Raw genomic sequence first — 22,720 nt, 5'->3', positions numbered from 1 at the left:
GGGTGTGTCTGAGCAGAGGGCCAAATGCTTCTGAGGTCAGCTGGGGTTTCCAGATGGCAATAGGTCGAAACTAAAAATAGGAGCATAAAATCTTCTACCCTGGCCCATCCTGTTCAGCAGAGGCTGGTTTCAGAAGAGTCTGGAAGTGGCATTTCCACTTTCTTCAGTTGATATCCAGCAACCTTAAATCTTCTAGAATCAATTATAGAAAGAATGTTTGTCAAGTGAGCAATGCTGTCACAGTAGAACATACCACTGACATAAACATGAGGGTTAATTACAGTAGGCTGGTCGACCGGTAGCCCCCCACTGCCCTCTGAGTTGTTTCTGACCCATCCTTATGGCTTGGAAAGATTGAGACTGATCTGTTGTCCAGATTTGGATCATATTCCCAAATATAAATCCTATTTGTATTTTATAAACTCGAATTATTCTTTTTTCTTTCTATTTTCTTTCTCTAAATCCTCTTGTCTATACCAAAAAAAAAAAAAATTCTAGCTTTTCATTGGCATTTTTTATGTAATTAGATTCAGGCCCATGTCAAAATGTAATCTTGTATTCCTCTTAAATGACTGTGAGTCAGGACAGGGCTCCCTAAGGCAGGGGGACCTTTTTTCTTAGGACAGAGGACTCTGAGGGCTCCTGAAGCAGATTATTAACAATTTGTCAAAGGAATTTTGGTTCCTTCCACCTCTGAGCCTCAGAAATCAACCAAGAGAAGGATCCCAGAATGTTCTGAAAGCTCTAGTAAGCTTGACTCAAATCTAAGGATTTGCCAGTCATTGCCAGGCTCTAGAGATACAAAGACAAATGTGGCACAATACTTGCCCTTAACAAATCTGCATTTTAGTAGGAGGAGACAGATATATGCAGAAGAGTGCCACTAAACATCTCCGGGATTTTAACTGGAGTCAGCCAAGTGAGGGGCAGGTATAAGAGTGGAAGGGGAGGTAAAACACTTCATGGGAGTGTGACCCTTGAGCTGAACCTTCAAATGAAAGATGCTGGTCCCAAGGGCATGTTGGAGAAAAGCATTCTTGGTAGAGTAAGGCAAGACAGAAACATGAGCCATATGTTGTTTGGGGACCAGTCTAGCTGAAGCATGACTGGAGTTTCATAAAAGAGGCAATCAGAATGGCAAATGGGAGTAGATTACAGTATCTTGACAACCATGAAAATTAAAAATTTCAACTTGTAAGCAATAGGCTAGTAAAGGGATTTTAAAGGTTGAATAATGGCTCTGAACCTGCCCCGGTGGTACCATTTGTTTGTTTCCTAGTTGGGTTTCCTCTCATTCCTGATATATAAGGCAAGTAATTATTGAGCACCTACTAACACAACTACCTGTGCTAGGGAGTGGTACCATCCATTTGTAAAACCACTGGTACCCTGACTCTTTTGCATTAAACTCTCTATAGTATGTTTTCCCTATTTAGGGATGTGGGAGATATGAGGGCACTATGTTAATAGCACTTCTTGATTTCTCCGTGTTGGCTTACTTGCTAATGATTTTTTTAAACCATCAAAGAAAATCACTAGAAAGATAAGCATACTATTTGAAAATGCACTGCACACATTTTTATCTTGTGACTGGGCATGTGACCAAGTGATTTCTGTTGACAGAATGGTTATACACCACTGCACATTGCTGCCAAAAAGAACCAGATGGACATAGCAACAACTCTGCTGGAATATGGTGCTGATGCAAACGCAGTTACCCGGCAAGGAATTGCTTCTGTCCATCTTGCAGCTCAGGAAGGACATGTGGACATGGTGTCACTGCTCCTCAGCAGAAATGCTAATGTGAACTTGAGCAATAAGGTAACCTTTTTTTTTTCCCTCTGCAAAGCATACAGCGCAACAAAACCTCACCTTCAAAAGATCACTAAGAAGTCATGAAAAATTCAGGTCAAATAGAAAGTGCAAAGTGTAGTATGCACAAAAGTATGTACCAAAATGTTATTTATCATAGGGAAAACATGAAAAAAATCTGTTTAAACAATAAGAGAATGTTAAGTCAATAACTGCAAAGTCATACTGGTGAGTAACGTAGAGCCATAAAAATGAGGTCCACAAAATTGTTCTAGTAATATGAAGTTTTGTTATAATGTAAAGTCAAAGGGCAACCAGAACATAGTAAATAAGAAGTTGTAGGTTGTAAATAAAAAGTTGTAAGTTGATCTCTGCCACAGACATTTGGGGGATACCTACTGCCTGTCCCAGTTTTAAGTCCTAGGTTACAAAAAGAAACTGGAAACAGGTCTGCCTTCAGAGAGTTCATTTTAATAACAGAAATTTAGAGTAGCTGTCTTACTCCATAGATCAAAAGGTTAGTCTCTGTACGTAAATTGGCAGTGCCAGGGAACTTTTTAAGTCTCTGTTCCCAGAAGTCTTCAAACTCCCCTGACCTCACATTCGACATCCCCATGGTTAGTGAAGAGCTTTGTGAAAGTCCAGCCCACAGTTACCCAGAGACATGTTAAGGAGGTCACTGCCTCCACTGTTTATAGCAGAGAATTTGGGTTTGCTGACCTGCTTATTAATACCTGAGTCTGAGATGTGCCCAAAATACAAGACAGATATTCCTTAGTCTTCAGATTTAAAAAAACCTGCAAGAGTGTCCCCAAATTCCTGATAATCCAAGCTCCCTGTTATTTAGCTTCTCCTCTACAGGATGGTGATGGCACACCTGTGACATTTCTCAGCCATAGCTCAGATGTTGGAGTAGAATTTCAAGATAGCAGTAGTTTTATGGCAATGAATAATAAGTAGTTTAAATATTTTAATATATGTGGCCTGTGTTTTGTAATCACAGAGGTTTTGAATTTCCTAGGTATGAATCCTAAATCTGACTCCTACTCGACGTGTAACTTGATTGGACAAGTTATGTGACATCTCTGAGCCTCAGTTTCATTCTCTAATAAACAAAGACAACAGTATTTACTTCCCAGATGTCAGGAAGATGAACTAACATTCAGCACCTTCTTCTAAGTAGAAAAAGAATAGTTGTCTTAATTTTAGACTTTTCACAGTTTGGGGAAAAGTTTACTCTGCACTAATCTGATTTCCCAAGGTGGTAATTTAACAAATTCTATAAACCAAAAGACATACGTAAGAGAATAGGAAAACCTCTTTTCAGTTTTAGTATCTTGAAAATCCTTTGTGATCATTGCAAACCAAACACAGTTTTCATTCTTTTTTCTCGTGTACTGATTTGCTTTTCTCGTATCTTTCTTTTTAAACATTCCTTTGGAATGTATGCCTCAGCATTAACAGGAATCACGAAGCAATTTCAAATAGTCATTATAATCAGGATTTGTTTGAGCTGTTGAATTTCTGAGGTTCATATACTAATATATAGACCAGCCTTATAATAGTTTGCTGCAAAATTCAACCTGTCTTAATGAGATGGAGGACGTGGCCTTCTCAAATTGAAGCACATTCTGGCATCCATTAGTGTATATTTTCTTAGGAGCCCAGAATATTATATCTCATTAATTCTCCCAGAGACAATACAAACCTGAACAATTGGTTAACAGGTGAACATTTTTATAGGTTTGACACCAAAGTACTGTGTAATAAACATTTTTTTCCTTTAAATTCCTTTAGCTAACCAATGGCAATATACATATTTAGCCTTGAATTCACCTTAAAATCATTTTTTTTTTAATTAGGCTGAGAACACTTCAGAAAGAATTTCTCAGTGTCTACTTTGGTAGACTAGAGGGAGATCAGCCAAGGGAATTCTGAGGACCAAAAGACATAGGAAACCAAGGAAGCCTGGAAATGTCCAGCCACCTTCCTGAACAAACTCTACATAAGCAAATATATCACCAAGGAAATTCCCATTAGCACACTGTACTTAAGGAACTTTCAAGAACTTCACAGTACCTAGAAATGGTCTAATAAGAAGGCATTTGTAAGCCTTTGCTTTCTTTCTCAGTAGTCATTTTCTGTATCAAGTATTAAATAAGTTCCAGTGTGAAAACAGAAAATCAGCAGAGCTCTATTCAATAAGGACTCTGACAGGTTTTTGGTCCATTTTTCCTAAGCTGCCAGAGTTTTAAACATCAGTTACTCTCTCTCCACCCCTTCCCGCTTCCCCATCCCCCTTCCCCATTTCACACTAGACTTTATTTCCTTGCTAAACAATGAATATTAAAAGAAAGATTTAGCTTTCGTGAAAAGTATTATTGAACCAAACACTTTATTGTTTTCACTTATTTCTTTTCCTGCTATTCACCAGCAGTTCCCAGAATTTTTAAGAAAAAGAGCCCACGAACCTAAGTTCCTGCCGAAGTACTAGTGTTTGATCTGATGCAATTTTGCTTTTGACGTTCCCACTTTCCCACACAAATTTTGCAGACCACAAGTAGCTATATTTCTTTACACAGCTAATAGAATACAAAGCAGAGCTGTTGCTATTCCAAGTTGGTGGTATTCTCTCTGTGCCCCATACATGCCATTTTTTAAATGAGCCATGCTCAAAACCTTTATAAAAGGTTAATAGATAACTTCTGAACTCACACAGGGCTGCTTTAACCATCACATTTTGTTTTTTAAATCATGAGTGTAAAAATAATTTTTTCTTTATTTAATTTATACTATTTTACCAAAAGATGCTTGCTTTTTCCTCTGACTCAGTCGATTAGTGGGTGGATTAAACGCTAGATACTCGACTGGTTATACAAGGATTAAAGGCACAGTAGATGCCTCAAGAAGCTCACAGTGGTTTGAGGAATACAGACAAGAAAAGAGTTTAAATGCAGGATTATGATGCTCTCGACAGAAGTGAGCACGTAGGTGGTTCGCACGTAAATAATAACAATGAAGCCTTTTTCGAGACCAGGGGAGAGAGAGGGAAGCCCAGGAAAGCTGGAGGTGACTCCAGGCCAAAGGTTCAGTGGGCAGCATGAATGTCCACGGGGGAACGCGAGAAAGTAGGGCACCAGCCACAGTATATTCCCCCAGCTGTGCTGAGAACCACTCAGTAAAGTTCTTCAGAAGGTTTGGCAAGTCTCAAACTTAGAATAGGGGATTGTGACACTTTTACAGAATGTTACAGCTGCAAATATCTGTTGCCTCTAAAGTGGAACGTGGAACACTGTTCTATGATTATGTCAGTGTTTGGGTGGTGCCAGTTTCAGCCCCAGGCTTATTTTTCTTGGATTTCAAGTGAAGGCACCAGTCCTCCTTTTCCTATTTCCTCTTTTATTCAGTCTGGGTGAGCTTCTTTCCAAAAGTCTGTAAACAGTATTAGAAAGTCAAGAGTGAATGACTCTTCCTGAGTCCTGTCATTAGTTTGATGGAATAGCAACCCCTAAATAAATACTGTTCAGCATCTCGAGAGTTCTGTGCCCTTCCTGATGCTGCTTTTGGTTCACGCCTTTCCTCTGACAAATAGGACAGGTGGATGGCCTTGCTACACAGATGCGGAGGAGGAGAAAGAAGGCCGTTAGAACTCAAGACATTAACTTGTGTGCTTATAATGGATGAAAGAAAAGAATCTGGACCCACTTATACCAGCTTACTTTCTCTTAAATGTTATTTATGAAAAATACAGCTACAGAGGACTTTTAAACCAGGGTGCAGTCTTAGTGATTCTTTTCTTGGCCATTGGGATAACCACAGAGCCTGTCCATTCTGTGGTAGAGTCAATTTCAAGTATCTAGTCTCATTAAATGACCTGGAAATTTTCATGAGATAGCCTTCATATTACATTCTCGTGGGACAGCATTTATATTACATTTCACAGACCATTTTTCCTACCCAGAAGCAACATAGAGGAAACATTTGTCAGCCTTGGGTATTAATATTTAATGGAGAAAATGGTATCATCATATGTCAGTATTCAATTTATAAACAGTTTTTCTTTTAAAAAATTTTTCTAAAGCTAGTAATGCATTGGTAGTGTGTTAGAATTCTTGCATAATTTTGTAAAAAAATAAAGAGACTTATTTTTAAAAAGTGAACACTGAAGTACATAAGAGGAAAATGATATAATGTCTGGGATTTGCTTTAAAATACTTCCGCAAAGCAAAGAACAAACAGGAAGTAGGGCTGGTGAAGCAAACGTAGGAAAACCTTAATAATTGCTGCATCTGTGATCAGTACACGACGTTCAGCCCATTCCCTCCATTTTTGAGGATGTTTGAAATTTTTCATTAAGCCTGCAGATAACCGTGTTGTCACATGCTAGTATATAAACTTATTCCATAGATTTTTTTAAACATAGAAATTGTAGACTTACTCTTCTTGAAGTCCTCAATTGTTTCTCCAGCACGCCTGTGTGTCCTCCATCCCTCCTGTAAGATGACCGCTTTCATCTTTTGCAGAGTGGCCTGACCCCACTCCATTTGGCTGCTCAAGAAGATAGAGTGAATGTGGCCGAAGTCCTAGCAAACCAGGGGGCACACGTGGACGTCCAGACAAAGGTACACAAAAAGACTGTGCCCATCCAGAGTGTCATTGTGACTCCTTGTATGGAAGAAGTACAGTTTTCTAGGGGGAAAAATAAATCTTCCATCATATCTTTTATACTCAGTATTTCAAACGTGTATCTGTACAAGGGACACCAGTGTCTCTGGTTGTGGTGTCCCAGGTGCCTTTTTTTTTTTAATTTATTTATTTTTATTTATGGCTGTGTTGGGTCTTCGTTTCTGTGCAAGGGCTTTCTCTAGTTGTGGCAAGCAGGGGCCACTCTTCATCGCGGTGCGTGGGCCTCTCACCATCGCGGCCTCTGTTGTTGTGGAGCACAGGCTCCAGACGCGCAGGCTCAGTAGCTGTGGCTCACAGGTCTAGTTGCTCTGCAGCATGTGGGATCCTCCCAGACCAGGGCTCGAACCCGTGTCCCCTGCATTAGCAGGCAGATTCTCAACCACTGCGCCACCAGGGAAGCCCTCCCAGGTGCTTTTACCTTTACTGGCCTGAATACTTTATGTAGCTGCATATTGCTGCCTCCTGTGTTAATGCAATTTATTAATCCTTGTTACAACACATCTGCCCATCAAGGGCAGAGTGTGAAGGCTTGTACCTTTTTTAATTTTTGTGACTGAGTTTTAAGAAATGCATACAAAAAAAATTTGTCAGTAATTGATGACTTCTAACTTTGTTCAGGTATAGTCTATGGAAGAGGATACATTAAGTTTTATTCAACTACTACTCACTTGCTAAATTTCTTATGGTGTATATGATCGCTAGCAACTCCTTCCCTCTCTCAGCCAAAATAGTTATCTTTTCAAAAAGAAATTTCTGATTAATCTCATAGAATGCCACCATTTCAAACTCACATAAGACAAACGGATGTTTTGTGTCATCATCAAAGATAGGACTTAATATCAGTCTTTCTCTGAATATTTTATTTCAGCACTTAATTTTGTTACTCTTCACATCAAACTTGTATCTACTTCAAAATGTAACTTTGTTTCTGTGTGTCACATTTTTGACACAAAAATGAATACTTGTTAACTATTATACTGTGAATACGAACATTTTTGTGTATAATATAGATGGATTCTGAGGTGTGTGGACAGATATTGAAGATATTAGTAACATAGAAGGGTCACCAGGAATTAGCCAGGTAAAAAAGTATTGCAGACATCAGAATCAGGCTGGATTTACGGGACGAGCACAGGAAGCAGCCCTGAGTAGACTACACCCTTTGCACAGTGTTCTGACTCTCTAGGGCTGTGGCTTCTCCACCCATACTGCGTTCTATTAGAAAGAATCTGTCCAAAAGAGATGTGACCAGGCAAGATCCTGTATGCTTTTTAAACTCTGTATTAAAATAGTGAAGCACATATAAGGGTCCCTGGCTGAGATAGTCCTAGATAGAGCTGTGACCCAGGTAGCCTCCCTCACTCCCATTTCTGAAATGCATCGTGCCCTTCAAGTCCCCATGGCCTCTTTGATAGCCTAAGTGCCCAGTTCTCTCTATTCTGTTTCTTTCCAAATTTTTCATTCTAAAAGAACCCCTTAGCCCTGAATGCCTTCCTAGATAGCTGAATGTTTAACAAAGAAACCAGTAAAGGCAACAGTAGTGACTGAATGGTTTCTTGTTACTTTCCATGAAAATACAAGCATTTTTCAATCTGAAAAGCTCAGACTGGATTTAGCTTATATTCTTTACTGTGCTTGTACACTTTCATCAGAAGAGAAATCTTTAGGGCTTCCCTGGTGGCGCAGTGGTTGAGAGTCCGCCTGCCGATGCAGGGGACACAGGTTCGTGCCCCGGTCTGGGAAGATCCCACATGCCACGGAGCGGCTGGGCCCGTGAGCCATGGCCACTGAGCCTGTGTGTCCGGAGCCTGTGCTCTACAATGGGAGAGGCCACAACAGTGAGAGGCCCGCGTACCGCAAAAAAAAAAAAAAAAAAAAAGAAAAGAAATCTATAGAAATTTGCAACTTCATGGTAAATAGATTCACCCTGTGTTGTTCTATTGACACACACACACATACACACACAGACTTATAAACATTTTATTTGGTTCCCTCTCCCTTTATAAATTAAAAACTTGAGAAGGCAATAACAGAGTTCTGTTTCTCAGTACTTTTTATCTCAACACATCCAACATATACACCACCAAAATTCAGTCAGGGATTAAGGCAGTGATTCTCAAGGGCAGGTTGAGAGGAGAAGAAATGGTGCCATGAACCTTCTGTTCTAGATTTGCCAAAGCAACCCCACGGTTTAAGAGTATTGGGTCTCGGGCTTCCCTGGTGGCGCAGTGGTTGAGACTCCGCCTGCCGATGCAGGGGACACAGGTTCGTGCTCCGGTCCGGGAGAATCCCACATGCCGCAGAGCGGCTGGGCCCATGAGCTATGGCCGCTGAGCTTGTGCGTCCGGAGCCTGTGCTCCGCAACGGGAGAGGCCACAACAGTGAGAGGGCCGTGTACCGCAAAAACAAACAAACAAAAAAGAGTATCGGGTCTCCACCAGGGTTTTCTCCTAACCCTGTCCAACTCAGGTCACAGTGTGTAATCATTTTTGTACTCAGTATAATATTTCTGAAGCATGTACCTTTTCCTGCCCTTTACAAGTGATGTAGTTCAGAAAGCATCTCTCTGTCTCTTAAAAAAAATTTCTCATCCTTTTTCTTCTCAGCAAAGATCACAGCACCAAAAAGAAATGAGGCTATGATTGTCCCATAGTTGAGTAGAGCAAGAGTGCAAAGAGATGGGTTGCTTGGATTTGCTTCCTAGCCTTGTAAATAAGGAGTTGATTGTATCCCATGAGCTTCCAAATTCTTCCTGGTAAAGATGACATCCCCAAGCAGCCGACAGGTAGAATGTATGGTACCATTTGAGTCACTGGCTTCAATTTTAAAATAGTAATAATTAAATTATCAGGAGCTCTTGTCTCTTGTGGGGAAGACACCAGAACATCCTGGTAACAGCCATGTAGCCTTCCCACTGGCCTGCTGACCCACCATATCTCCACCTCACTTTGTATTTGAAGTTCACCAAATCAGTTCAGACTAAATTGTGCGGCTGGCCACAGGGTTTAATGCTCAGTGTCGTACAGCTGAAATAAGCCACTTCTTTTGCTTTTTAAAAGGATAATCTCTGGAAGCATTTTATTTATACCACCCCAAAGCACACCAAAGCACTGATTCTCGGAGGTACTGATTAGCAAGTAAATAGTTAAATTAGCTTGCCTTTAATGTGTGTAAAATCATGAAAAATGTTTATTTGATACATACTCATTTCACATTTGTTTCTAGAGCTCTTACTAGTTGTTAGATTCTTACCTGGGTGATATGTTCCTTGTCTTCACAGAATTCATAGTCTAGAGAGGGAGACACAACAATAAAAATGTAATAATAATAGCAAAATTTACTACTCATTTTCTCTGTGTCAGATACTGTTCTAAGCATTTACCCTTATTAATTTGTTTAATCCTTATGACTATCTTATAAGGTTGATAAAATTAGTATCCCTATTTTACAGAAACTGAGGCACAGAAAAGTAATTACTCATGTAAGGTAACATAGCTAGCTGGTCCAAAGCCTGATTTTGACCCCATGTATAAATAAATAAATTTAGAGATATTGGCGTTAACTGAATTATTTACAAAGGTGGGAGTATAGAAGGGGTCTATAGCTGGTTCAGCATCACAGGAACATGAGAAAAAATTGGGGGCATGCCCCAAGATACTGCTAGATAATTAAGATGATCTCAGAGGGCCTTGATGTGCCACGCTTAAGTTTCTTTTTGTTGTTTTTTTGTTTTTTTTGCGGTACGTGGGCCTCTCACAGTTGTGGCCTCTCCCATTGCGGAGCACAGGCTCCGGACGCGCAGGCTCAGCGGCCATGGCTCATGGGCCCAGCCGCTCCGCGGCATGTGGGATCTTCCCGGACCGGGGCACGAACCCGTGTCCCCTGCATTGGCAGGCGGACTCTCAACCACTGCACCAGGGAAGCCCTGTGCCACCAGGGAAGCCCCACACTTAAGTTTTTAATCCTGTTTGTACTGGGAGGCCTTGAAAGGTTGTAAACAGTAGATGATAAGATCAGATATCTGATTTAGAAAGATCCTAGGAGACAATGCAAAGAATGAGTTGGTAAAAGAGTTTGGAGCAGGGGCCGTTGGAAGGCTATTGCTGAGGTCCAGATGAAGAATAGAGAAGGCCTCAAATAAGGGGCAGATGGGATGTTGGTAAACAAGAGAAAAATTGAAGAAATACTTAACAACTACAAACAATAAGACTTGAGACCATGTGTATATAGGGACTAAGGAAAAGTGAGAAATTCAGGATGAATCTAAGGATGTGGCTCTGTAACCAGGTCATCACAAGTCCCATTCAATAAGACAGGAAGTGAAGGAGAAGAAGCTGGTTGGAGAAAGAGCACCATGAGTTCTGTATTGGGTGTGTTGAGTCTTACATGACCTAGGGGCTATCTAGGTAGAGACAGCTAGTAAATGACTAAAGTTTTGGTCTGGGATACAGGAGGGGTGTCTGGACTAAAGATACCGAATTGGACGTGGTCAGAATAAATGTATCAGTTGAAGTTGTGAATGTGGACATGATTGTTGAGGAACAGTGTGGAGGAAATCAAAGATAAAATCCCTAGGATCAACGATATTTTAAAGTGGATGGAGGATTTGGAAGGAAGAAGGCCTGACTGAGGGCAGGAGGGAAATTGGGAAAGAATATGACATGGATGCCAAGTAACTGAAGACTGTCAAGGAGAGTGTGTCACAGAAGAGAAAGCACTAAAACACGTGCACTGGAGTGGCACTGGGGTTATTAGAAGGCAGTTTCACTGGAGTAGTGGAGATGGTGAGATATGGGGAAAATGGAAGGGAATGGTGAATAAAAATGGGGTTTTTTTCAAGAAGCTTTAAGAGAATATAGACCCAGGAAAGGAGAGAAATATTTGAAAGGAGTGATTATTGTTTCCAAGTTTGGAAGTATGGCAGTATGTTAGTAGGCTAAGAGGAAGGTGCCAGTAGAAAGAGAAATGGTCAAAGAAGTTATAAGGGATATCAGAAGTGGGATAGGCTGGGTTAGGGATGGAGACGACAATTGCCTTATTTTTCTTCTATCATTATGGAAATACACTTTCATAATCTTTGACTCTTCTGAGAGGATCTTTGTTTTGTTTTCCATTTTAACCCCACACTAATTTTGGAGGTGAACAATAAAGTAAAAAAATCACAGGAGAAATGTTTTCAACTTTTTTTCCCTTTTTAGCGTGCTAAGACATTCAACTGTAGCACCTTCAGGAAATGAGATACTGAGAGTTTATTTTCAGAGTTTGTTTTCTAAAGGAAAAATCTCTGTTACTAAATGCAACTTTTCAATCTCAATCAGTTTTATTGAACTAAATTTATGAAAAAGCTATTTATAAAAATATCTTACAGCCTGCCATATTATTAAGTAATATTTAGTGTAACATGTGACAAGAGAAAGGTATTCCCTAAAACAATAGTCTCAACATAAAAAATTTGAAAACAAATTTTTTTTTTTTTTGGTGGTACGTGGGCCTCTCACTGTTGTGGCCTCTCCCGTTGCGGAGCACAGGCTCTGGACGCGCAGGCTCAGCGGCCATGGCTCACGGACCCAGCCACTCTGCGGCATGTGGGATCTTCCCGGACCAGGGCTCGAACCCGCGTTCTCTGCATCAGCAGGCGGACTCTCAACCACTGCGCCACCAGGGAAGCCCTGAAAACAAAAATTTTAACTGAAATAAAATCAGGGAATAATTGTAGTTGTGAGTGGGTGTATTCACTGAGGAAGACTATGCCAAGTGCAAGGAAGGCCAAAGACAGACTCGAGAGAGCACAGATTTAGGAGGTGAGGAAATAGTGTGGATTTCCTGCTCCCACCTTCTCAAACCATATTGCATAGGGAGGCACCTAACTACTGCTCAGTAAGAGCGCATGCTCAGGTACCACAGATCAGAAACAGCAGCCTGAATATTCCATCTGTACCTGTTTGCTCTTCCTACACAAATACACCCTTTCAGTATTGCCTAAAGAAGATGACTTAACTTCAGCTTGTAATGATGGTATAAGTAGACAACAGTGAAAAAAAGGAAGCAAAGGCTGCTCAGTTATCTGAACTATGACTGTTCCTTAGTTATTAAAGAAAGAAGAGTTGGTCTTTCCAAAATGTATTGCCACTAGTTGAAGGGAATTTCCCAAATCACATCTCTCTGGGCATGTTTGTGCAAGGTGCCATTTACCGTGGGAACTTTGTGACCCTCAATGAACGGAGGAGCCCCAATTTTGGTTTCTCTGGGTGAAAACTAAATCTTCCTGGCATGCATATGTATTTTTAATAAAATACTGTAGTATTTGTGGAGCAGCAAGAAGACCAATGTCTTAGAGCAGCGTGAACAAGGGAGAGACTCATAGGAGACGAGCTCAGAGATGTAATAGATGGGAGGTGGAGAGCAGGGTCCAGACCAACCATGTCCTAACAGTCCACTATAATGACTTAGGGTTTTACTAGGAGTGACAGTGAAGCTATGAGGATGAGAAGAAACTGTACATTAAGGTACTTAGAATAATTCAATTTCTTTTAAAAATCTGATCAATACAGTAGCACAGTAGCCATTGGAAACTGTTGCATCATTGCTTAGGCATGTTGACTGGAAACTTGAAGAGTTCCTTAATACTTAAAATTTTTAAATATTTTCTATAATCTTTTGGCTTGGGATCAGTCCTCTGCCACTAACACTGGGAATAATGTTACTTCAGTCAGTTAAGCTAATTGTACTGAGAACTGGTAGGAAAAAACTGTTTTCATGTCTCCCTCCCTAAGCAGCATTCTGATTCCTAACACAGTATCCTGAGTTCCTCAGTACCAAGAAAGAACCCTGCAAAGCAGGCAGGTGAATTCTGGTCCCCAAAATGGGATACCCTTCATCATGCATGAAGCAGCTTTAGGGGTCCTAAGTCAGAATCATATACATGTGGTTACGGTGAGCTTATCAGCAGGGTCTGGTCAGTGGCTGCACTTATCAGTTCATGGAATAGAATCTAACCAGAGTCAATTCTTTAGGGCAGCACATCCCTGCTGAGGTGTCTTCACCTTCCACAATCAGCTGTGTTCTGGACGTCCCCTTTTCAAATTCAAATACACCCATTTGCTGGAGTGTCTTAGTTAGTTTAGGCTGCTATAACAAGAATGTTATAGCCTGGACAAACCTTTATTTCTCAGAATTCTGGAGGTTGGGAAGTCCAAGATCAAGGTGCTGGTAGCAGGTAGAAAAGAGAAGAGGCAGGCTGTCTCCTTTCTCTTCTTATAAGGGCACTAATCCCATTCATGAGGGCTCCACCCTCATGACCAAATTACCTGCCAAAGGTTCCATCTCTAAATACCATTACACTGAGATTAGGGTTTCAGCATACAACTTTTAGGGGATACAAATATTCAGTCTGTAGCACAGAGTCACCATAAAGACACATTAATGCCATCACATATGAGATGCAGACACTTGAAAACATGGACCCCTGACCCATGCCCATTTAGAAATATTATTAAAAGTCTGTGCTCTCCCTTTCAGTGATCTGGTGCTGCCAGTGTCATAAACAGAGATTGGCCATGGGCGCTGAAATTGTGTGGTGGAGTCTGTTACATTATGGCCATCTAGAAAAAATATCTGGAATATCCTTTTTATAAAAAATAATTATCTAGAATATATATGTGTGTGTGTGTATCTATATATACATACACATATGTACACACATGATATATTTTTTAATAGATGGAATTTATAGCCCCTCAGGGGTCAGTGGTTATTAATTGGAGAAGCAGTCCATTGCTTTGTCTAAATGAGTGGTTTTCAAAGTGTGGGGCTCTAGCTAGGTAGGCAGAAGACTTTAACTAGAGCATCTATTCCTAGATCAAGTTCATACATCGCAGACCTCCTGAACTCACACCAACCTCTCCTGCTTCAGTGTTTCTATCCTTCCTACCTCCGTCATGCATTCTGATCATCATCTACTGCTTTCATGATCACTTAACCACTTCACATTTTTTAACCTCAATTTTATGCTTTTAAAGAGTAGAGTGTTGAATAAATGCTAGTCCAAGTCTGTCCATTGAGCACACTTTTGACCCTCTGCAAGAAGCCACTGGATCCTTCTGTCTATGCTGTCTGTTGTTCCATCTTTTCATCCTATCTTAAAAAGTTGTTATGGGAATAAAATGAGCCAATGCTAGAGTGAGCACTTTGGGATATTTAGTAACTATTTCCATGTGAGGTGGTATTGTTATTCATACCTTAGATTAGCTCTGAGAATTATCAATGACATTTGTTTTATATAGGGAAAAAAAAACTCTTTCTGCCTCGTTAAGAAAGGTTAAATAACACTTTTGCTTCTATTTAGGATATCTGTTACTGAAAGTATACTTAGGATGTTTCTTTAAAAAAAAAAAAAAATATATATATATATATATATATATATATATATATATATATATATATAATTACAGATGGGATACACACCGCTACATGTGGGCTGCCACTATGGAAACATCAAGATTGTTAACTTCCTGCTCCAGCATTCTGCAAAAGTGAATGCCAAAACAAAGGTAAACTCCTTTCTCCTTTGTATCTACCAAGTTATTGATCTTGTGTCCAAGGAAGTAAGAGTCTTTTCTTCCATCTTCCTTCTACAGAATGGGTATACGCCATTACACCAAGCAGCTCAACAGGGACACACGCATATAATCAATGTCTTGCTTCAGAACAATGCCTCCCCCAATGAACTCACTGTGGTAAGAGCAAAGGGCCAGCTAAGTGATGAGGGGGGAGCTGGGCCTGGGTGCTGGTGTCTTCTTACATTTTTACTGGACAAGGTTGCTTTTTGACTTTCTATGTTTAGTAGGCATAAACAGAGCATTCAGTAGAATGAAGGGAAAAGGACAATAACTGTATTGTTTTGAGTTGTCCAGAGAGAGAGATGTGATTAATGTTTCCCACTTAAAAACTACAAGCCCACTGCTACCCAGTAGGGAGTACATACATAAGAATAAGCACGTGTTTGTTTCCTTGATTACATAAAACATTAAAAAGCCTCTCGGATTCCATGTGTAGCAGCCCAGACTCTGCTGTATGAGTAGAGACAGGTTAGGTGGGTTTTGTGCAAAGTATGTCTTTAATGAAACAGCGTTTTGGGTATGACAATGGGAAAGGACTGGTGAGACACTCGCCTTACGTTTGTAAAGGCAAATGTGTGGAAACACACAGGCGCTGAGACACGTGGAATGACTTGTAATTCCTTGTCCATGTTTCCCTCTTCCCAGAATGGGAACACTGCCCTGGCCATTGCCCGGAGGCTTGGCTACATCTCAGTGGTGGACACCCTGAAGGTGGTAACTGAAGAGACTGTGACCACGACTGTGAGTAGTGGATGCCAGACCTTGTAACCCCGTTACCCCAAGAGCCAGTTCTCAGATTGTAGATTTTTCCAGGCTTTGGGGAGATGAACCTTTTTTCCTCCATTCAGACACTAAGCACCGTATTTCCAAATGCTGTCACCTCCTAGATGGCAGTCAGCAAAGCAAAACTCTCATTTCTGATGGGAAGAAAAATTCAAAACACTAAAAATACCTTTTCAAAAGTTATACCTTTCAATAATCTACAGAGGTTTTAGTTCCGTAAAAAGCTAAATGTATTTCTTTAAGTTGATATAAAAAAAATTTTAATGAGATGTTTTGACATCCTTCTTTGGCAATGCAAGAAAGATGAAAACTCTAAGTTGGTTCTTTAAAATATTTTAACTCACAAGTGATAATGGGTACATGGTCATCATTATTGTAAAAATATTTTTGCCTTGTTAGAGAAACATTAGAGGTAGGATCCAAATCAGTTTTTCCCACCACGCTCGCTTCTCTTCCATTCACCTATTAGAGTTTTCCTAGGAAAAACAATAGGATGTTGTATTCAAACTTAAAGTAAATCTTTACTAGGAGGTCTTATTGCACCACATATTTTTACAACCTCCCAGCCTCCAGGATAAATCACTTCTTTGGAACCCCGTCTGGTGCCTTTGAACTCCATCAGGATTTGGTAACGTTGGAATCAAGAGCAGATATTGCCCCATGTCAGAGGTTTACTTGAGTTATTCCTGACTGCATGACTCAACACACAGGCCTGAAACTGAGTCCGTACAGTGTCAGTTTAGGACTCTGCAACACTTGGAATTAGCAGCTGTGCTTCCTTTTCTCATATGCCACCTTCCAACACGAAGAAGGCATAGTTCATGTCTGCAGTCTGGATATACAGTGCTTCGTACAGAACACCATGGCTTGAAGGACTCTGTTGCTACCTGCCGGTTGAGTTATTTGGCTGTGTACAGATTTTAGAAACTAAAACTTCAGCCTGCTGATCACAAAAGAGAAATGTTGTAATTTGCAAAAGAGTAAACAGTAGCTTTAATGGACTAGAGCAATGGTTGTCAACCAGGGCACGTTTCTAACTTTAAGATATAGCTGGAATAGAAATAAATTCCTACATATTGCTTTCCTATACCTCTTGAGTATTTCATCATCTTAAAATCTATCATTAAATTCTTGAGAAAAGAGTTTAAATAAATAATGTTTATTAACCTTAATTTTATAGATATGCCATGTAACTCTCTTGAGAGTAGGAAAGGAGAGAAGGACAAGGTATTAAATAACAACCAAGTGTCACCATGCTATAAAAGACTTGAAGGCACTGAAATAAATATGTGAAACTTCGGTTTCAATGTTAGAGACTTGAAGATGGTATAATAGTCCAAAAAATAAATCTTATTTGATTAAATGTCAATGATTTTCTCACCTGTTAGGAAAGTTCAAAATGTTTCTTTGATATCAAAAAGAGCTTTAGGAGAAAATAAAGTTACAGACAGGGAAAGTAAAGTTACAGCCTCAGGAAATGGACTGAGAGAAAAGGGTTTTAGGGCTCCGGTTCCTAGTGAAACAATGTGCACGGGACTCATGCCATTTCTCACTCAACATCATCAGCTGACTTGGTAGGTGATTTTCTGCCAGAGAGAAAAGACTACTCATGCTAACAGGAAGGTCCAGTTTGCCTGGTGAAGTAAATGAGGCTTCCGCCAAATGAAACGCTCACATTGACTAGAAAAGAGTCCATTGAAGTCCCTAAGACCTAGTCCAGCACTGTGGTATTTGAGACTTTATTTCAAGCTGAGACACCACCTTGTCAGCCCTGCCTTTGCAGTTGCCTGTCATCTAGCTCAGAGAGGACTGACGGGATTCAGGGTGGGGCGTGTGCCCTTAAGCTAACTAAGCACAGTGCAGCCGCCCCGCAGGTGGGTCTTTGTTCAGACCTGTTGTGGAAGCCCCAGCAACCATTGTCTCCTTAAGCAGGCGTCAGTTCTTCAGCAGCCTTAAAAAGAATTGGGAGGAGTGCCATGTTGGATATGGCAATTCTGAGAAAGATGCTTTAGTTGATGACATTACAATCATGGCAGAGTAAGAAACTGAGTGGCTAGAAGCGGATATCCAAAAGATACGAATTAAGCTATTTAAATTGCATTGTTTAAAATTCCCTCAGTAGCAATGAGCAGAGTACTTCTATCACTCAGATGTTGGTTTCTAACAGCATTCTCTAAAATGGAGGGAACTAGGGCTCCTTGGAGAAATGACAAAATCTACAACTGGGGCAGGAAATATACAAAATGAGCCTGGAACCTCTGGTAATGCCCAAAAGTAAGGCCCTCCCTATAAATAAATAAACATACATACACAAAATGATGGGACATGTTCAAGGGACACGGGAATCCACTGATTTCCCAGTGGCCAAAGCCAGAACAATTTGAACAAAAGGAATAAAATAGTCTTGGGGTATAGTGCAAAGTATAAAATATATATCCATGAGTTCATACTGATACGGATAAATGATTGAATAACTGTGGAGGAAGAGGCAGATTTCTCAGGCAAAAGAATTCCAAATAATTTATGAAAATACTTTCCCCTCCGAGAGGTAGATCATGATTCCCCACTGCTCAAGTGTGTCTGAGTATAGTAACTTCCCTCGGAAGAAAACAGTGTGGAGAGCAGGGGAAATAGAGTACATTACAGTGGAGAAAGCTGACCGACGCTGCTTCAGCCAGATGACCAAATACAGCGTCAACCCTGGTAAACCATGTTGACAGGATATGCCCTTGATGTGATGTAATGAAAATGATATTTTATCACCGTGGTCCTCCTCCCCAAAACATATAACCCCAGTCTAATCAATGAGAAAAACATGAGACGAATCTCAATTAAGGGACATTCTACAAAATACCTGACCAGTTCACCCCAAAACTGTCAAGGTCATTAAAAACAAGGAAAGTCTGAGAAACTTAGCCATAGGAGCCTAAGGAGATTGACAGCAAAGGATAACATGGTACCCTGGATGGGATGCTAGAACTGAAAAAGGATATTTGGCAAAAGCTAAGGAAATCTGAATAAAATATAGACTTTAATTAATAATAATAAATAAATATTGGTTCATGAATTGTGACAAAGGTACCATGCTAATATGTGTTAATCATAGGGAAAACTGGGTGAACAGTCTCTACTATCCTCGCAATTTTTCTGTAAATCTAAAACTGTTCTAATATAAAATATTTATTTTTTGAAAATGTTCAATTACAGTATTACATGCTGGGAAAAATACAAAATAATGCTTTACTTCAACATGACTTGTACCATTAGTCTTTTATATGCTCAGATTAAAAGAGGACTCATTTTAAAATGAAAACATATTAAGTCATTAATATTTTCAAACAAGTAATACTGTCAGTGTTCTTTGGATGGATACAATCTATCTAGGCGAAAAGTCCTCAAAAGAGCAAGTAAAAGATTCAGTAGAGCCTTTGCTCTGTCATACTGTATACCATTCTTTAAAATTTTGTGGCAGTTAAAATTATCCTGCAAATGCATTACCTCTAAAATATTTTCTGCAAACACATGATTGTAAAAGTTATTGGAATCTCAATATTGTGATTTATTCTAGAAATTAAAACATACACATAGGAAGGGAAAACGAGAAGGGGCTGGCTTGGCACAAGCAATAAAGACAGGCTTCTTGCCAATCATTTGGCTTATCTTCAGCTAAGACTTTTAGTGGAATGGGGTGGCAGATCCATGAAGACCATGAAGAAGTATAGCAATGAACTAAGGGAGGCGGTATCTCTCTCCTTTTTTTCCCTTTGAAAAGCTTTATCGGGGACCTAAAGCTTTTAAGCTGGTGCGCTTTGCCACTAGAATTCTTTCACCTTGTATTCGTTCTCTGCCTTGTATATGATGAGGAACTTAGTGCTACGAAGGCATAATTTTGATGTCATTTTGTATGAGGGGGCCTTCAAGATATTCAACACACAAATCCCACAGTAAACCAACAGATTAATTTAGGAAGAAATGAATAGTCTCAGTAAAATGTCCTGTCTGCTCATACTAAAATGACTGCTTTCTTTGTTACTAGACTGTCATAGAGAAGCACAAAATGAATGTTCCAGAAACGATGAATGAAGTCCTTGACATGTCTGATGATGAAGGTATGAAAACCTCCTTTGAGTTCGTAGTAACAAAGAGTGACTTTGTATTTTTTTCCTGAAGAAAATTCATTGCAAAATGTTTTTAGAAGCATTAATATGTTTCGTTGTAGTATCAAGAGTATGCATTTTTCACACTTACATTGTTCACTTAAATCATGCAGTTCGTAAAGCCAACGCCCCTGAAATGCTCAGTGATGGCGAATATATCTCAGATGTTGAAGAAGGTATTTGCGAATTTTTACTGTGATAAAATTTAACTACCAGCTTTATCTTCCATTTCTTATCTTTGAAATGTAACCCTTCCTTGAGTTACTAACTTTTCATTTTATCTTGCAATTATTAATTAGTGTATCATTTAAACAACATGTATTTGGTATCACTGACTGTCTTCTTTTAGTCTCTGAATCCCCTCTCCTTGAACGCATTTTTCAATTTGAAAATGCAAGTGTTACTAACTGGATTACTTTCTTACTATTTGTTTCTATTAAGCAGAAAAATTGTTTTTATTGTTTACATTTGAAAATCTAGAAAGTAAAATCTGATTAATGTTCATATCTAAAATATTTTTTTTAATAAGAGAGGGTTTATAAGGGAAGGGATCAAATGCCCATTCTAAGATGTACTCTAAGCTTTGCAGTGAAAAGCTACTTTTGATCTTGAACTCATAATGAAAACTCAACTCGAACAAAACTGCTTTCAAAATGTAAGTTTTCAGTATTGATTTCATGAAAGAGACAAATTATAGATGATTGTAACTATTCATGTGCTTAAAAGAAACTACTAGTTTTCTGCCTTACTTAAAAATCAGTGCGTATGACCAGGTCATGTTATGTAGTTATATTAATGAATGACATCCTTATTGTTCATTGGAAAACTAGCATTTTTACAGTAAATAAATGTGATAAAGATGGCAAATTTTGGCCTTTTTACTGAAATAATGAAATGTTTACTTAGAGTAGAATTTATATTATATTTATGTTTCTTTTCTGCATCATTTGACTCTCCCAAACAGTGTTCTGATTGCTTCTCCATTTTCCGTCTCTCATGTTGTATTTTTCTCTTGGATCAGTCTTAGTGCAGCTAGTCTTTCTCTGCCTCTGGGTTGTCTGTATTGTAATTACTGGTTCCTTCTTTGATTTGTCCAGATTTTGTTGGAAACCTAAATAGTGGGAAAGCCTACCCAATCCAAAGTCACTTTAGCTTTTTCAGTTCCAATGACTGCCAAGTGTAAGTGTGTTGTAGCCAGGGATTGCTCGCCTAGGAGAGCTAACATCTTGATGGTCATTTAGGGACCTGAAAGTACCTGTCTCATTGTTTGTAAATGTTGTTTTGATAAATATTAAAGGCTTCTACTCATCATTTTTCTTTCTTTTTCTGTAAACCATCAACTATATGTTTACCTCTGTTTATCCCCCAGTGGATACTATTTGCATCATCGTTAGGACTCTACGAGTAATATACCTTACTGTCATATTATATTTCGCTGCTTTCTTATGCAACATTTTCAGAGTCATTTCACCTGTGCAGAAGATAAAAGGAAAGTGATGTTCTCACAAAGATGCATACACTCACAAAATATGGTGTCAAGTGAAATTATTATGAGATATAATATGACAATCACAGACCTAAAAATTTGCTAGTTTCTAACAAGATATCCCCAAATAGCTGCATTGATGAGAGGCCAAGTTTGAATGGACTATGTAACAACCTTATATATGTGGATAACTGATTTCCAAAATGAAGAAATTTTGAATCTCTTCATTTGAAGGTATTTCATTTAGCTGTTTAACTAGAAATGACAATCATTTCCTTTAGATGGATCTCAGCTTGGGAATTTGAAATGAATAAGCAAATTTTCATTCTCATCTTATCCATCTTTCTTTAAACTCAGCCCTTGCTTTATGGATGTGTCCAGGGGCTGTTGGAATAAAATGGCTCTTGACTTCATAATGTTGTAGCATTTAATGTTGAAAGGGAGTTGGTTAAAGGTCACTCAGTCTGAACAACCGTCACCTAGTGCTGGAATTACCTCTGTTACGAGATCCTATGCCCAAATGCCTCCATGATGGGAATTCCCTAATTCCCAGACTGCCTATTCCATGTGAACAACTCTGACTTTAAAAATTCTTCATTTTAGGGAGCATCCTTGTCACTGATTCAGGCTTTAACTCAGTGATTCAGGCTCTGATCTCTTTGGCACTATTTACAACAAAAGCTGCCTCATTCATGTAACAGTCCTTCTGATATTTAAAAACGCTTTTCGTATTTCTTCTCAGTGTTTCTTCCTCTGGGCATACTATTGGCACTGCCTTCCCCTGTTCCCATACCATCATGGTCAATCTCCTATGTACATTTCATTGTGTCTGTATCCATCTCAAACTGAGGTGGCCAGAACCGAACACCATGTTCGAGGTATAGTCTGATCAAAGCAGAGTATACAGGGCTATTGCTTTGTCCATAGATGATAAATACTAAAAATTATGATTGAAGATGAAGATATTTCCAAGGTTATAATATATACTTAATTGACTCCTATTAATATTACTATGAACTAATGTCCCTAAGTTTTCATGAGGTCTAGTAAGCCACAGTAGCCCTTTATCACATATTTGTATCAATCTCTGCTGCATGAACTAGCATTTCTATTTTACTCCAAATCCTGCAACAAATCATTTTGAAAGTTAAATTCTAAAAGGATCCCTACAACTTTAG

General features: G+C 39.3%; 1 protein-coding gene across 4 annotated transcripts in view; it reads left to right on the top strand.

Annotated features, from left to right (window-relative positions):
* Positions 1-22,720, top strand: part of ANK3 (ankyrin 3) — a 524,774-nt gene that overhangs the window by 382,435 nt on the left and 119,619 nt on the right. For 2 of the 4 annotated variants that reach the window (XM_060108681.1, XM_060108662.1), the window contains exons 17-23: positions 1,624-1,821; positions 6,336-6,434; positions 14,949-15,047; positions 15,135-15,233; positions 15,762-15,857; positions 19,936-20,008; positions 20,170-20,232. In XM_060108681.1, coding sequence (XP_059964664.1) covers positions 1,624-1,821; positions 6,336-6,434; positions 14,949-15,047; positions 15,135-15,233; positions 15,762-15,857; positions 19,936-20,008; positions 20,170-20,232 — 727 coding nt within the window. The remainder of the gene's footprint in view (positions 1-1,623; positions 1,822-6,335; positions 6,435-14,948; positions 15,048-15,134; positions 15,234-15,761; positions 15,858-19,935; positions 20,009-20,169; positions 20,233-22,720) is intronic. The other 2 variants (XM_060108675.1, XM_060108669.1) reach the window with 1 other exon arrangement.

Source organism: Mesoplodon densirostris, chromosome 1 (genome assembly GCF_025265405.1).
Source record: "Mesoplodon densirostris isolate mMesDen1 chromosome 1, mMesDen1 primary haplotype, whole genome shotgun sequence".
In the NCBI taxonomy this organism is placed as follows: domain Eukaryota; kingdom Metazoa; phylum Chordata; class Mammalia; order Artiodactyla; family Ziphiidae; genus Mesoplodon; species Mesoplodon densirostris.
Note: the sequence above shows the minus strand (reverse complement) of the source record. Positions and strands in the feature narration are given on the sequence as shown.